The sequence below is a fragment of the Sinocyclocheilus grahami genome, unplaced genomic scaffold (assembly GCF_001515645.1).
Source record: "Sinocyclocheilus grahami isolate Dianchi unplaced genomic scaffold, SAMN03320097.WGS_v1.1 scaffold1204.1, whole genome shotgun sequence".
Taxonomy (NCBI): domain Eukaryota; kingdom Metazoa; phylum Chordata; class Actinopteri; order Cypriniformes; family Cyprinidae; genus Sinocyclocheilus; species Sinocyclocheilus grahami.
The window spans coordinates 211,432-227,590 of NW_015506383.1; the positions used below are offsets into that span (position 1 = coordinate 211,432).

General features: G+C 36.9%; 1 protein-coding gene across 1 annotated transcript in view; it reads left to right on the top strand.

Moving 5' to 3' along the window:
• LOC107567983 (LIM domain only protein 7-like) overlaps window positions 1-7,385 on the top strand; it is a 36,874-nt gene extending 29,489 nt beyond the window's left edge. Inside the window, exons 19-25 of the mRNA XM_016253813.1 lie at window positions 631-675; window positions 1,064-1,119; window positions 1,220-1,388; window positions 1,767-2,024; window positions 3,476-3,584; window positions 5,081-5,186; window positions 7,348-7,385. Coding sequence (XP_016109299.1) covers window positions 631-675; window positions 1,064-1,119; window positions 1,220-1,388; window positions 1,767-2,024; window positions 3,476-3,584; window positions 5,081-5,186; window positions 7,348-7,385 — 781 coding nt within the window. The remainder of the gene's footprint in view (window positions 1-630; window positions 676-1,063; window positions 1,120-1,219; window positions 1,389-1,766; window positions 2,025-3,475; window positions 3,585-5,080; window positions 5,187-7,347) is intronic.
• The last annotated feature ends 8,774 nt before the right edge of the window (window positions 7,386-16,159 follow it).

Below are 16,159 nucleotides of genomic sequence, written 5' to 3' on the forward strand. Positions count from 1 at the left end.
TCACTGCACAGAACAGATGCCGAGAGAGGTGACACTTCTCCGGGAAAGTCAGACCTCGCGTTCGCGGGACAGCACTGGCAAAATCTTCCAACTGAACCATAGCTAAGGTTTATCCAAAAAAGTCGCTAGGTTTGTCAGTATGAATATTCTATGGAAAAAAGAAAAAGTGCTTAAGTCGCGCTCATGTGTTTGAGAGACGCGGGAGCTGATGGCAGGGGGGCGGTGGATATTTGTGGCGGTCAATGTGGATATTGTGGATGAGTTCTTCTGTGTCATCACGTTCTATTAGTTCTACAGCTTCAGTTTTGGAACTTTCACGCTTGGTAACACACAGCTGTGCCCTCACCACAGTGCAACAGGGAAAAGGGACCCATTTCAAACAGTGTCGCGTTCCAAACGTTGTTTAAGCGACATGTATTGCGGCATTTTAAAAATTCATATCATAACAAAAATAAACACCGGTATTCGGTATGAAGCGGTATACCGACCGGCTCTAATTAGTTGTTGTATGCATGTATTTATTAATTAAGCTTATGTGGCATTTGTAGTTTGTGGCGTGTGTACATCTTACTGCTGCTTTGGTTATTGCTCGTATGTCTATCTGTCTGCTTCTGCTTTGTCCTGCTTCAGCTCAGAGGAGTCCTATGGGTTTGCCAAGCTTACAGTTTCTGACAGGTCAGTTTGCTTTTGGGGCTGCATTTGCTTCTTTGAATGGCTTTTGTGGCATAAGGAAGATGTGGTGATATACATTTGGCAGCACTTTTTCTGTATTTAAAAGTTTTCCAGTTTCGAAACGTATATATATATTTTTCTCCATTATTAAAATCCTTTGTCTCATTTTAATATTAAGGAAAAGCTTAATTCTGGTTCAGATTTCGATTCCATTTAGTGATATTTCATGTTACCTTATCGCTCTCATCACATTCAGTTCTGTCCCCATTGCCAGAAGAATTTGGGGAGTCGTTGTTTGTGATGCAAAAAATGACACCACACCTTTTTACAGTTGATACATTTTTTTTTGTTAATTCCTGTTTTATTCAATTAATGCGTTTATTCTGCATAGGACAAAGTCAAAATCTACCCCTGCACTTCAAGGCCTTCGCAAACAAGATGCTAAAGGTGTGATTACTTTATATTTTGGTTCTTTTTATTTGAAATCCTGAATAGTTGAACACCAGGTACAGTTCTCGTCTTCTCTGACTCATCTCTTCATTTGCAGCAGGAAGCGGTAAAAAGAAGGGACAGCTGTCACGGGCAGAAAAGGAACGTCTGCAGATCCTGGAAGAGATGAGGAAGAAGACGCAGCTCCTCACTGACAACAGTTGGATCCGTCAGCGCAATGCTAGCATCAACAAAGAGCCCATCACTGTGGGAACATCAATCAGGAGGTCCTGATAAATAAACATTTTCCTTATATTGTTGAGCACAGATTTTCTTTGTCAGCTCTACACTACCATTGACTAGTGTGACACATGGAATAATGACTACTGAAAATTCAGCTTTGCATCACAGAAATAAATGCAATTTTATAATGTATTCAAATAGAAAGTGGCTATTTTAAATGCATAATATTTCACAATATTGCTGTTTTTACTGTATTTTTGATCAAATAAATGCAGGTTTGGTAAGCATAAGAAGCTTTTTTTAAAACATTACAAAATCTTCCCGACCCCAAACTTTTGAATGGTAATGTGTCCTGGTTGACAAAGGAAACCACATCATTTTCAATCTGAAAGTCTTTTAATGTCTCAATCTCTGCATTACAGATATGAATCTCTGGACAACCTCCACTCAACCAACTCCTCCTGGTCTAGGCAGTCCTACACTTCAAGTGTCGCAAACAGGCCCCATTCTGCTTTGGGAAACCCTGGCACTTACAGGAGTGGACGCAGCAGCCTGGGCCCTGATTCAGCCATCTTCTCTACTGGTCTTAAGCAGAGCTCCAACTCTCCCACTCCACCAATCACAACTATGCCTGAGCCATCAGTGCCTAAGTCCCGTCCAAACTCTCAACAACGTGGCAGGTGTGGATTAGTCCTGACCCATTTTTAAGTGTGGTATTTCAGAATGAATTTGTGCTTTGTCTTTAGTGAATAAATTCAAAGCATTGAAACACTTTTAGGCCAATTTTGAGTGTAGCTTTCTTTTTTTTCTTAAGAAGGATTTCACTCTACCTGACCTTTAACCCCAGGTATTTAAAAAAAAAAAACAGTGGCTATGTTCTGAATGGAGTACTAGTGTACTGCATACTGCAGTATATACTGTAGTGTACAGTTCACAAATTTGAGATCATTCAGTATGATTTTATTTTTTATTTTTTCAAGAAATTAATAATTTTATTCAGCAAAGATGCAACAACTTGATTAAAAGTGACAGTAAAAACGTACATTCTTAAAGAAAAAAAAGCTGTTCTACTCAAAGAATCCTGAATTTTATTAATGTTTTCAAGAAGAAAACTGTTATTTCAAATTGCCATAATATTTCAAAATATTACTGTTTTACTGTAATTTGATCAAATAAATGCAGCCTTGGTAAGAATAAAGACTTATTTCAAAAACATTTAAAAAAATCTTACAGATCACAAACGTTTGAACAGTCTACAGTTCACAAATTTGAGATCATTCAGTATGATTTTATTTTTTATTTTTTCAAGAAATTAATACTTTTATTCAGCAAAGATGCAACAACTTGATTAAAAGTGACAGTAAAAACGTACATTCTTAAAGAAAAAAAAGCTGTTCTACTCAAAGAATCCTGAATTTTATTAATGATTTCAAGAAGAAAACTGTTATTTCAAATTGCCATAATATTTCAAAATATTACTGTTTTACTGTAATTTGATCAAATAAATGCAGCCTTGGTAAGAATAAAGACTTATTTCAAAAACATTTAAAAAAATCTTACAGATCACAAACGTTTGAACAGTATATGCTGCAGTGTGTATTGTATTGTATACTGCATACAGTTAAAAATATACATATAAGCAAATGAGTATGCAATATTCAGTATTTCTTGCGACTAGTATTATGCCACACTGCCATACATAATGCATAAACCTCACTGCACTGCTTGCTAAATCATCTTGGAAATACATAGTTAACTGAATCTAATTTTGTTTAAAATGTACATTTTTGGCTGTGTTATTAAATATGCAGTCAAGGTAGAAATGTGAAAAATTGCTATTGCTTCTAATTTTTACACTGAAAACTCAAGTGGATCATATTGCATTGTGGGATACAGTATTCCACACATCATGCTCTCATTGTGCATGCTTTGTCAATTTGGGTATTTCATGCATACTGAAACTTACTGTGTACAGTATACATGCAGTATAGTATGGTAGTATGCTATTCGGAATCTTTCAATACTCTGCCACCAGCCTCCCCATGTTAAATGTAGTTGAATCAATGAAGGGCAGAGCAATGCTGTCTTCTATTTGACATTGAACTCTGACACTGGCATGTGGTGCCTGTAGGCTGGTCAGTGGCAGGCGGATGTGCTCAAGGTGTGAGCGGCCTCTGGGGAAGGGAGCTGCCATGGTCATCGATTCCCTGGAGCTCTGCTTTCACATTGGTTGCTTCAAGGTGAGACCGGAGGTCACCTGAAAATGAGAGTGAGCGGGCACTCCATGGATCTATTGCACCTTGCCTGGGTTTTTAACCTTCATCATTTGGGGCAGCATGAGCTCATTAATCCCCTAATATCAATAAATTCTCTTTTTTGGTGTAGGCAGTCAGATTACAAGCATGCAAAACAAATTAGAAATGGTGTATTTTATTTACTAATTTAAAGTCCTAATTTTGAATCCAAGGAAAAATTGTGTAAGGGAATATATCAGAATCATTCCAGTAGTTCTTTAAAGGAATAGTTCACCCAAAAATGAAAATGGCCATTAATTACTTTAATTGTTACCTGTAACACCTTTGTTCATCTTCGGAACACAAATTAAGATATTTTTGATGAAATCCGAGAGCTTTCTGACCCTGCATAGACAGCAATGCAACGGACACATTCAAGGTCCAGAAAGGTAGTAAGGACATCATTAAAATAGTCCATGTGACATCAGTGGTTCAACCTTAATTTTATGAAACTGCAACAATACTTTTGTGTGCAAAGAAAACAAAAATAATGACTTTATTCAAAGATTTCTTCTCCTCCCTGTCTGACATGGACTATTTTAACGATGTCCTTACTACCTTTCTGGGCCTTGAACGTGTCAGTTGCTATTGCTGTCTATGAGAGTCAGAAAGCTCTCGGATTTCATCAAAAATATCTTCATTTGTGTTCTGAAGATGAACAAAGGTCTTACGGGTTTGGAGCAACACGAGGGTGAGTAATTAATGACAGAATTTTCATTTTTGGGTGATCTATCCCTTTAACTTCTGTTTTAAATCTAAGTTAAATTGAAATTTGTTCAAATTGAAGTCCAGCCTGCTTTCTGATTGCCTCATTGCCAATAAACTTGGCAAAATGAACACACCTTCTGGCTAACCTCAGCATAACCAGTACCGTTGCATCACCAGAACCCTGCCAGTCACTGATCACACAGTCTTTTCCAATCAAAACTATACTGTATTTTCCGGAATATTATTTTTTTTGTTTTTATCATCTGAACAATGCAGTTATGTGTCATTACATATGTACATAAATATTACATTATTTCAGAATACTACAGTTATGTATTTAGTGAGAGAAGTCAACTTTTGTTCTGGTATGACTTATAGTCAGGTGTAATTTATTTTTCAGAAAATACAGTATTTGCTTTCCTTCTAATGAAGTTTGTCCCTTTTAGATTCCTGTGTCCGGTTGCAGGGGTTGTTTTGTTTACGGTAGCTCCTTGTTTCTTCACTGCTGCACAGGAAGGTTACATCACTGCTTCACCAGCCTTCACAAAAAAATCACTTTTTTAAATCTAGCTATGGTGGAGGGTCTGCCCACGCTGACCCAATAAACAGTATTTCTAATGAATGAATCATTTTGCCTGCTTTGGGAAGCTTTGGGGGCTTTGGAGTGGGGAAAAAAGGGTTGTATCCTCATCTTGATGTGTGTCCAGACTCGCTGTTTCTTGTTGATCTTGCAGTGTGTCAGCTGCAGGACTGACCTTGGGAGAGGGGCTGAGTCCGGAGCTCAGGTCAGAGTCAGACACGGACAGCTCTTCTGTAACACCTGCTACAGCAGAGTCAGAGGTAAGCAAGAACCAACGTGCCATTTATAAAACCAGATTCAATTCAGCGGTTGCTTTGAATAACCATACTCTGAAATCTATTGAGAATACGAGCCTGCAGACTAGCCTTTATTGCTGAATGAAATTACACTGCTAATGGTGCTGGGTCCTGATTAAAACCAGCCTAAATTTAGACGTAAAAAACTACTGCATCTGAATATGATACAGGATTACTTGCCCTCACATATGTTATGTATTGTGTTGTGTTATATTATATTGTTATATTATATTTAGTGTTGTCAAAATTAGTGCGTTAACACAGGTGAATAATTTTCCAATTTAACGGCATAAAAATATTTCAGGAAAAACAAATGAAAGTAATTTTTTTTAACTGATTGACAGCACTAATTTTGTTATTATATTATATTACATATTAAGATCTTATGCTTATCAAGGCTGCATTTATAAAACCAGTAATACAGTGAAATATATATTTTAAATTAACTGTTTGCTATTTGAATATTTGTTGTTGTTCTGGTGTTTTTGTGATGGATGGCGTACCAGGTGCAGATCTGCCACTTACTGGACTTGAGTGTGAAGCACTGGATTTTTGGCTGAACAGTTCCTTTAAGAGTGGATTACTGGTTTTATTGACCTCAAAGTGAATATTCTGTCTTTTATTTACTCGCCCTCATGTATTTGGTGTGCCTAAATCAGTCAGAATGATTTAATGAATAGACCTGATTTTGACAAACTCACAGAACAGGTCTCATTGGAAGGGACGATCATTAGTGAATATAATTCTGTTTCTCACAAGAAGTCAATTTATGGCTACAGAAGAAATGGAATGAAAATTACAAGCTTGGGATATTAGCAAGTTTGAAAGCTCAAGTCACCATTCTTTCTAAATACATGGGAATAAATGTCAATGTCTTCTTTTTTTTTGTACTGAAAGAAAGAATATTATACGAATTTGGAACAATAAGATGGTAAAGACCTGTTTACACCAAGAACGATAACTATATTAGCGTCCAAACTAAGAACAGATACAGTTCTGTTCATACAGTAAGCATGCTGCAGTTTTGTTGTCTGTCACTTTAAATACTCAAGCTTATTAAACAGGGTCTATTCTGTTTGCCTCATTGTTTTTATGGATCATAAACTGGAAGAAATCTTTCTGAAAGTGATTCTAACGATAGCGTTCCTCTGTGCCCTTATTGTTATAGTGGACTTCACTATTCTCATCAAATTAAAACTTCATAAACTGTGATAAGAAAATGCTATTTTGATGAACAGATGGTGCTCTTCTGTCCCTCTCCGTGCATGCAGATACCTCTTCCCTCAACAGTATGTTCTTCCAAGAATTGTTATGGAAGTCATGACCTTAGTGCACTAGCCGCAAGGGTTCACATCGCCCATAAAGCACAGCATTCCGTTCATGCGTGCAGTCAAGTCTCAGATGTGTCCTCTTGCTTAGTTTGCCAGTGACGCTCCGTTCATGCAATCTGAGCTTAATATCTGCTGGCTGAGGTCAACAGACTCCCTCTGAGAGACCCAGGGACAATTGGAATCATTCTTCAACTGATTTAAATACACCCAAATAACCCTACAATTGAATTTCATATATGGAGACATAAAAGCCAGCCTGGGTCACATGATACTAAACAAAAGAAGGCCACACAAATCGAATAAAGTCTTCTATAATGGTGCCTGCCTTGGTTTGTTTTTATTTGATCCCTGTTCGCAAAAGTCTCCCTATTTATTAGAATAACCTATTTTAGTCCTTACTTGTTTTTCTTTGTTCACGTTGGCATTTAATCTCTCTGTCTGTTGTGTTCAAGACCTGTATATTTTTACCATTCCCTTCAGCTAGTTCATAACATGACCTTTTTAAGGGCACGGTAGCACTTCAATGTCTTTATATGGGAGTGCTGTGAGTTTGAATTTATTTAGCGTATTCTTTACCGTCATGGCAGATCTAGGACTGTCCCTCTAAACCCCAAAGCGGAATAACAGTTCTCAGCCAAATCTAGGATGTTCTGTTTTCCCTTGCAAAGCATATCCGCAAACAAGAAGCAGCTCGTTTAAGCTTGGGAACAGAGTTTGTGAAATGCAAGACGGTTTGGAAAATACCTCCCACCCCCAAGTTAGCACATATTGTGGTCTTTCTGTGTATCCCTCAGATAAGGCCTCTCAGACTATCTATTACAGGAAAGTATGAATTCACATACAATTGTAGATTATACCACAGATCAGTGGAATTGTTGCATAGATGAAGGAATGAAATATAAAAACCTCATTGGTCTCACTTTCCTGTTAATGTTTTGCCTTTTGTGAAAATCGTATTCCTGGAAATCCATGTAAACTGCATTGTTCTGTGTGGAAAATACACATCGCTGAATTTCCCATAACAATAAATGGAAATGCTTAAATTATAAACAACGTGCAGTTACACGTAATGATGAATGACTGTTAACAGTTCAAATGTAAATAAATGTCCTGTAGGTCAAACTCCATTTCTCCAGACTGTCTTTTCTGGGTATTCAGAAGCAAATGAGATGTATGACAACGTACCATTTTAGAATTTTTTTTGCATAAAACAAAATTACTCAATTACTTGTGTCTGTCCGCTAAATGATTTATTTGTTAAGTATGCAGTATGTTCTTCCAAGAATTGTTATGGAAGTCATGACCTTAGTGCACTAGCCGCAAGGGTTCACATCGCCCGTAAAGCACAGCATTCCGTTCATGCATGCAGTCAAGTCTCAGATGTGTCCTCTTGCTTAGTTTGCCAGTGACGCTCCGTTCATGCAATCTGAGCTTAATATCTGCTGGCTGAGGTCAACAGACTCCCTCTGAGAGACCCAGGGACAATTGGAATCATTCTTCAACTGATTTAAATACACCCAAATAACCCTACAATTGAATTTCGTATATGGAGACATAAAAGCCAGCCTGGGTCACATGATACTAAACAAAAGAAGGCCACACAAATCGAATAAAGTCTTCTATAATGGTGCCTGCCTTGGTTTGTTTTTATTTGATCCCTGTTCACAAAAGTCTCCCTATTTATTAGAATAACCTATTTTAGTCCTTACTTGTTTTTCTTTGTTCACGTTGACATTTAATCTCTCTGTCTGTTGTGTTCAAGACCTGTATATTTTTACCATTCCCTTCAGCTAGTTCATAACACATGACCTTTTTAATGGCACGGTAGCACTTCAATGTCTTTATATGGGAGTGCTGTGAGTTTGAATTTATTTAGCGTATTCTTTACCGTCATGGCAGATCTAGGACTGTCCCTCTAAACCCCAAAGTGGAATAACAGTTCTCAGCCAAATCTAGGATGTTCTGTTTTCCCTTGCAAAGCATATCCGCAAACAAGAAGCAGCTCGTTTAAGCTTGGGAACAGAGTTTGTGAAATGCAGGACGGTTTGGAAAATACCTCCCACCCCCAAGTTAGCACATATTGTGGTCTTTCTGTGTATCCCTCAGATAAGGCCTCTCAGACTATCTATTACAGGAAAGTATGAATTCACATACAATTGTAGATTATACCACAGATCAGTGGAATTGTTGCATAGATGAAGGAATGAAATATAAAAACCTCATTGGTCTCCCTTTCCTGTTAATGTTTTGCCTTTTGTGAAAATCGTATTCCTGGAAATCCATGTAAACTGCATTGTTCTGTGTGGAAAATACACATAGCTGAATTTCCCATAACAATAAATGGAAATGCTTAAATTATAAACAACGTGCAGTTACACGTAATGATGAATGACTGTTAACAGTTCAAATGTAAATAAATGTCCTGTAGGTCAAACTCCATTTCTCCAGACTGTCTTTTCTGGGTATTCAGAAGCAAATGAGATGTATGACAACGTACCATTTTAGAATTTTTTTTGCATAAAACAAAATTACTCAATTACTTGTGTCTGTCCGCTAAATGATTTATTTGTTAAGTATAGTTTTGCATGGACAGGTCATCTTGTGGCTGGACCTTAGAAAAGCAGTCATGAATGGGGTTTTGGCTTTGGCCTCTGGACAAGCCACATTTAAAAACCTCCAAGTAATGACTAGTAACAATGTCCACTCACATGAGCACTCTTACAATTCTGCATCACTTGCAGATTTCTTTCTTCAGTTGATATTAATAAAAGTTTGTAAACTGTTCTAGGCTGCGGTTTAGTTCCAACACGCATACCTGTAAAGAAGTTTTCATATCAGACTGAAGGACTTGATCAGCTGGTTCAGGTGCATTTAATTAAGGTTGAAGCTAAACCAACACTACTAGAAGGCAAGCCTGCGACCTTTAGCCAAAAAAGTGTAATGGCTAATGCTAACGGAAAGTAGACCAGAGGCGGTTTTTTTTTTAATGGATGTCAATGGAGGAGAGGTTTCACCACGCTGAATAAACTGCTTTTTAGAGGAAACAGCTTATCATTTAATGAATTGACAGCCTATCAGCTAATCTTCAACATGTTTTACACAGAAAAAAATGAATTTTATAAGGGAAGTCACTGACTTTTTGCGACAGGTGGGATTCAGTTTGCGACACTTCTCATTCATTCCTATGGTATCTGTAAACGGCAATTGAGTGTCATATACACTCTTAAAAATAAAGGTGCTTCAAAAGGTTCTTCAAGCGATGCCATAGAAGAACCATTTTTGGTTCCACAAAGAACCATTCAGTCAAAGGTTCTTTAAAGAACCATCTCTTTCTTACCGTTTTCTAATCTGAAGAACCTTCTTTTGCCACAAAGAACCTTTTGTGAAACAGAAAGCTTCTTCAGATGTTAAAGGTTCTTTATGGAACCATTTAGACAAAAAGGTTCTTCTATGGCATCGTGAGATCAGTGGAATTGTTGCATAGATGAAGGAATGAAATATAAAAACCTCATTGGTCTCCCTTTCCTGTTAATGTTTTGCCTTTTGTGAAAATCGTATTCCTGGAAATCCATGTAAACTGCATTGTTCTGTGTGGAAAATACACATAGCTGAATTTCCCATAACAATAAATGGAAATGCTTAAATTATAAACAACGTGCAGTTACACGTAATGATGAATGACTGTTAACAGTTCAAATGTAAATAAATGTCCTGTAGGTCAAACTCCATTTCTCCAGACTGTCTTTTCTGGGTATTCAGAAGCAAATGAGATGTATGACAACGTACCATTTTAGAATTTTTTTTGCATAAAACAAAATTACTCAATTACTTGTGTCTGTCCGCTAAATGATTTATTTGTTAAGTATAGTTTTGCATGGACAGGTCATCTTGTGTGATCTTGTGGCTGGACCTTAGAAAAGCAGTCATGAATGGGGTTTTGGCTTTGGCCTCTGGACAAGCCACATTTAAAAACCTCCAAGTAATGACTAGTAACAATGTCCACTCACATGAGCACTCTTACAATTCTGCATCACTTGCAGATTTCTTTCTTCAGTTGATATTAATAAAAGTTTGTAAACTGTTCTAGGCTGCGGTTTAGTTCCAACACGCATACCTGTAAAGAAGTTTTCATATCAGACTGAAGGACTTGATCAGCTGGTTCAGGTGCATTTAATTAAGGTTGAAGCTAAACCAACACTACTAGAAGGCAAGCCTGCGACCTTTAGCCAAAAAAGTGTAATGGCTAATGCTAACGGAAAGTAGACCAGAGGCGTTTTTTTTTTTAATGGATGTCAATGGAGGAGAGGTTTCACCACGCTGAATAAACTGCTTTTTAGAGGAAACAGCTTATCATTTAATGAATTGACAGCCTATCAGCTAATCTTCAACATGTTTTACACAGAAAAAAATGAATTTTATAAGGGAAGTCACTGACTTTTTGCGACAGGTGGGATTCAGTTTGCGACACTTCTCATTCATTCCTATGGTATCTGTAAACGGCAATTGAGTGTCATATACACTCTTAAAAATAAAGGTGCTTCAAAAGGTTCTTCAAGCGATGCCATAGAAGAACCATTTTTGGTTCCACAAAGAACCATTCAGTCAAAGGTTCTTTAAAGAACCATCTCTTTCTTACCGTTTTCTAATCTGAAGAACCTTCTTTTGCCACAAAGAACCTTTTGTGAAACAGAAAGCTTCTTCAGATGTTAAAGGTTCTTTATGGAACCATTTAGACAAAAAGGTTCTTCTATGGCATCGTGAAGCACCTTTATTTTTAAGAGTGAACTGATTAAAATTCAATGAGGTCGAGGCTGTAATGGTTATTAAAGCACAGGTGATCCAAGTTAGCCGTTACACTTTCTCCAATAGTAAGTAATACAGACCCTCTCATCTCCCAATAGTAAGACAATCTTGCTAAACTCTGTAGGACTAATGCTGCATTCCACTTGTAGTCATAAGTTGGAAATTCCGACTTCCCAGTAAGAACTTTTAACCAGACAGACCCCCAAGTCAGAGTTCCGACTCGGAATCTCGGAGGATTCGCAACAACTCCAACTTCAGAATCCAGTATTGCTGCTCAGTGCATTAACAGAAGAGAAACAGTAGTAATATATTGTTTATTTGCACTTATGTTTGTATGTTCAATAAACTCAGTGGTACTATCCAACCTCTATTTGTGGACATGATGCTATGGCGTTATCTGTGCAAAATACTGTTTTTAATTGGCTGGTTTTGCTAACAATGAATGTGTCTATCTTGGTTTTCTGACTTCTCTTCTGGAACCAGCTCCGACATCCAACTATTAAGGTAAATAGAATGCAGCATATGGCCCCTCCAGGAGTTTGACACCCCTGTAACAGTCCTTGTATTCATGTTTAGGTGGTTAATTATTTTCCCCATATTTTCCCGCTAAAAGTAGTAATATGTCCACCAGATGCACACTTCAGAATCTCACCAGGAGTAATAATTCATCTGTGTAATTTTCACAATGTTTTATAGCATAGTAAGGAAGTATGCATAGTATTCTCAGCCTTTGATTTTATTTGATTGGCTGGCTTCTGGGAATAAGGGCACACAGGTGTAGTTTATCGGTCCATCTGAAAACATTGTCATACAGGTACAGCGAGTACTTTTGTTTTGTGAAACAGTCTGTAGTTTTCTGTCTGTTGTATTATAATAAATGACATGTATGAGCAAAACAAACTGTGATTGATGGATTCACAATTTACACTCTTAAAAATAAAGGTGCTTCAAAAGGTTCTTCAAGCAATGCCATAGAAGAACCCTTTTTGGTTCCACAAAGAACCATTTAGTCAAAGGTTCTTTAAAGAACCATCTCTTTCTTACCGTTTTATAATCTGAAGAACCTTCTTTTGCCACAAAGAACCTTTTGTGAAACAGAAGTCAGTTTATCAGTTGAAGAGTGCTTTTGGGATCAGTTCTCATTTTAGAGTTAAGAGTGTACCATCTCTAGTGGACAAATTTAGACAAAAAAATAAGATGTGAGAATGAGAAAAGCAAAATGCAGGAAGGAAAAAAAACAGGTGGAGAATTGAAAGGTTGCAGACTCAATACAGAAAGTGCATTTGACCTACAGGGAGGTTCATAAAAAGTGTGTGTGCACTTGTTTCTGAATGCTGTTTGCATTCTCATGTTTGTGGTCTGAAATCATTCCCATTAGCATCTTGTAACCTTTTCCTCTCACTCATTGTCCCACATTGTTTTTGCAGAAATGTTCTGTTTATTAGGGATCCATTGTGGTTTTCCTGTATGTCTTTACATTAACTGGCCATGTTTGACACTCTTTGTTTAAGGAGAACTTGGCTGATATTTATTTCAAATCATTACTTTCGTGTTTTGGTACAATGTAGCCCATCTCAGGCTGATATCCAATTTGTGTGTACTTGACTACAGTAACCAACTAAGAGATACTGTATAGCTCCTGCTCTGTATGGTGTGTAGGAAGGACATTCTGACTCAAAATATGTTTTATTATAAAATGACTCCATAATAATAGACCAGCTGTCATTCTGTGACATACATAGACAGGTGTGTGGTAGAATACTGAACTTTTCTGGAAGGAGAAGGTGGTTGTCATTTCATGCACTAAAATAGAACCAGTGGACACAATATTAAAATGTCTATTATGCATGAAAGATGAAGATTCAACAATTGAAGCTGAACCATATTGTTAGGTATACGTTCTATAAATCTTAACAGAGATGGCTCACATTTGTTTAGGGGCTTGAGAATTATAGCACTTAAAGAAATAATGTTTTAAAGGATTTACTGAAGTTGGAATTTAAAGCTGACATTAAGCAGATGACTATATTATTAATAAAGATATTTTGGGGAAAAGAAAAAAAACGACTATTTAATATAGTAAAATAATTCAAAAGGGCCCATGAACAGACATTTTATTTGTGGGTGGGAGGGAAATAACAGAGAGAGAGAGAGAGAAACAAGAAAAGCAAATAAAAAGAGGAATCTCTATAAAGAAATGCAATGTAAATAGAATGTAATATTAAATTGAAAGATGTTTGTAAGTCATATGATTTTAATCTCATAAACCGCGCACTACAAGAATGAAGGGATGAATATCCGGATGCCTTTAAAGACTGGAATCAATTGAGAAAAGTTCAAGAATGTGACAAATGTGGAATATATTAAAATACCAGGAGGCATTTGTTCTTTCTCTTTGGTCAGTATTGTAGGTTGTGTGGTAGAGATACAATGAATAAAGCACACAAAGGCAATTTCCATTGTTGTGTAACGTTCCAGTTTTAGAAAACTGCAGCGTGAGCTAGTTTTATCACACTAGACACTACCCAGATAATCATTTGAAATAAGCTGTTATTTGTACACGCAGTAGGAAATGGAAGAATGGAGTTTCTGCATATCCATGTGTATTAATGTGAATGCTTTTGTGGGCATGGAAAGGGCTGTGTTGAGCAGGCCATGTGTAGTTAGCATTACGGATCAGTGTCTTCTGTTGACCTGAGATTGTTTTTCTCACTGGGTCACTGATATTTCAAATTATAGTGCCAAAGCTTCAGCCATGATTGGTTTTCTCATTTACCCAGTAATGTATGTGTGTGTGATCTGTGTGTATCAGCCCACACAGAGCTCATTTCACACGTTCTTGGAGTGTGGAGGTTTCACAGTGCGGCAGACATTCGAGCCCTCTCTGGTATCTTTAATTGCTCATTTATTTTCTCTCATTGCTCTAAAATATTCTTTGCTATCTCTTGATTGTAAAGGTGCCTTTCAATAGGGCTGCACTGAGGCTTCCATTAACACACTGTGTTCTCTTCTTATCCGTTTCGAGAGAGAAAATAAGAGAAGGGCCATGCCAAGGGCTGCAGGAGGAGATAACACGTTTGTACAGAGGCCTCCATTAGAAGGATAATTACTTGGGCCTGGAGTCATGACATAGCAATGGCTTGGTTAGATATTTTATTGACAAAGCAGGAGAAGAAAATTATCCACAGAGGAAAGCGATTCAGGGGCTCAAAATATCCCAAACATCACATGCCCAAAAGTGATAGAATGCATTAGTGTGCACTTAATCCTTTAAGTTGCACTTTCATTGTGCATTAGGTTTTCATGGCTTTTAGTGCTATGCCCATAGTGCATTGTGAATGTATTGTCCAGTTAATTTCCTCATTTCATTAAGCTGTAATGTTGCTTTCCATTTGACCATAATGGTTTCCATGAATGAGCCCTGTGTACCATTGTGGTAAACTGTTAAAAAAGGTCAGGTTTTTTTTCACATTGGTTAACTAAGTCAGCCAGTCCCTTGTATCTAATGTCTATGTTGATGCTCTAAGCTCTCAAAGTCTTTCTAAGACCCTGATAAAAAGACAGATGGATTATTCTACCTACAGTAGCTGTCCACTGCAGATAATCTCATACTTTGACATTTCATGACTAAACTCTTGCAACTTCTGCTTTAACTGCCAATATCTGCAATGCATCTATTTCTACACGGCAGCAAACATGTATTGATAAAACACTTCAGATTGAGTCATAATCACAAAGAAGTTTCACTTGCCCATGATTTGAATTAGCTTTTAATTTTTGTTTCAGTAATTTTGCGGTGCTTTGTCATTTTGATATATTTCTCTGATCATATTTCTATTGAACTTTTTCATTTTAATTTTAGTAATTTATACGTCAATTTATTTTATTTCAGTTGGTTCTCAAGGCAACGTTCCTATATTATATTATATTTTATTTCAGATTTATTTCGATTAACAAAAACAAGTTTTAGTGTTCATTAGTAAGAACATCTTACTCACCAAAAATATTTTAATCACATTCAACCTGAACTAGTAAATAAATACATTAAATGGCTTATTGAATGGATATCCTTTTATAATTACAAGTTTGGTTATATTTCTGCATTTTATGTCAATTACATTTTATTTCTACACCATATACATTCTGGTGTGCTTCCAACTTTGTTGTAAAAGTCTGGGGAGGTCCGTTTTCTATTTCGGCATAACTGTGCACAAAGCAAGGCCAGTTTACATAGAAATGGTTTACTGGGCCTTGTGTAGAGGAACATGGCATAATCCAGATTTGAACCCACTGAACATCGCTGGGACTGTAGAGTGTCATATTCCATAAAAGACAAAACAAAAAGGTGATCAAAATGTTTGCAACATCCAGAAAGCACTGATTTCTATTGTAAACATATTGGTATACAAGTATTAACATGGATTCATATACATTCAGTCAATACTATGGTGGCCGAGAGGTGCAGAACAAATCACAATTCTGAAAACAAAATAACAAATTACAAATGCAAATGCAAGTCTAAAAAACTAAATAACAAGTCAGAAAACACAATGACAAATTCGAAAACAAAATAACAAGTCAGAAAACACAACGACAATTCAGACAAACCGGAAAAGGTAGGTATAGTTTGAGACAGCGCCATTGGTTTGGGATTACTCACCGCTGACTGGATGACACATCTGTCAATCAACGTATACAGGGAGAACCAGTCGAAGAACAGCAGAGTCGTGATAGAAAGTTTGGAGATGGTTTAGCTCAGTTTAAATGTATTGTATGAATTGCCTTTACTCTGGAATAAAAAAA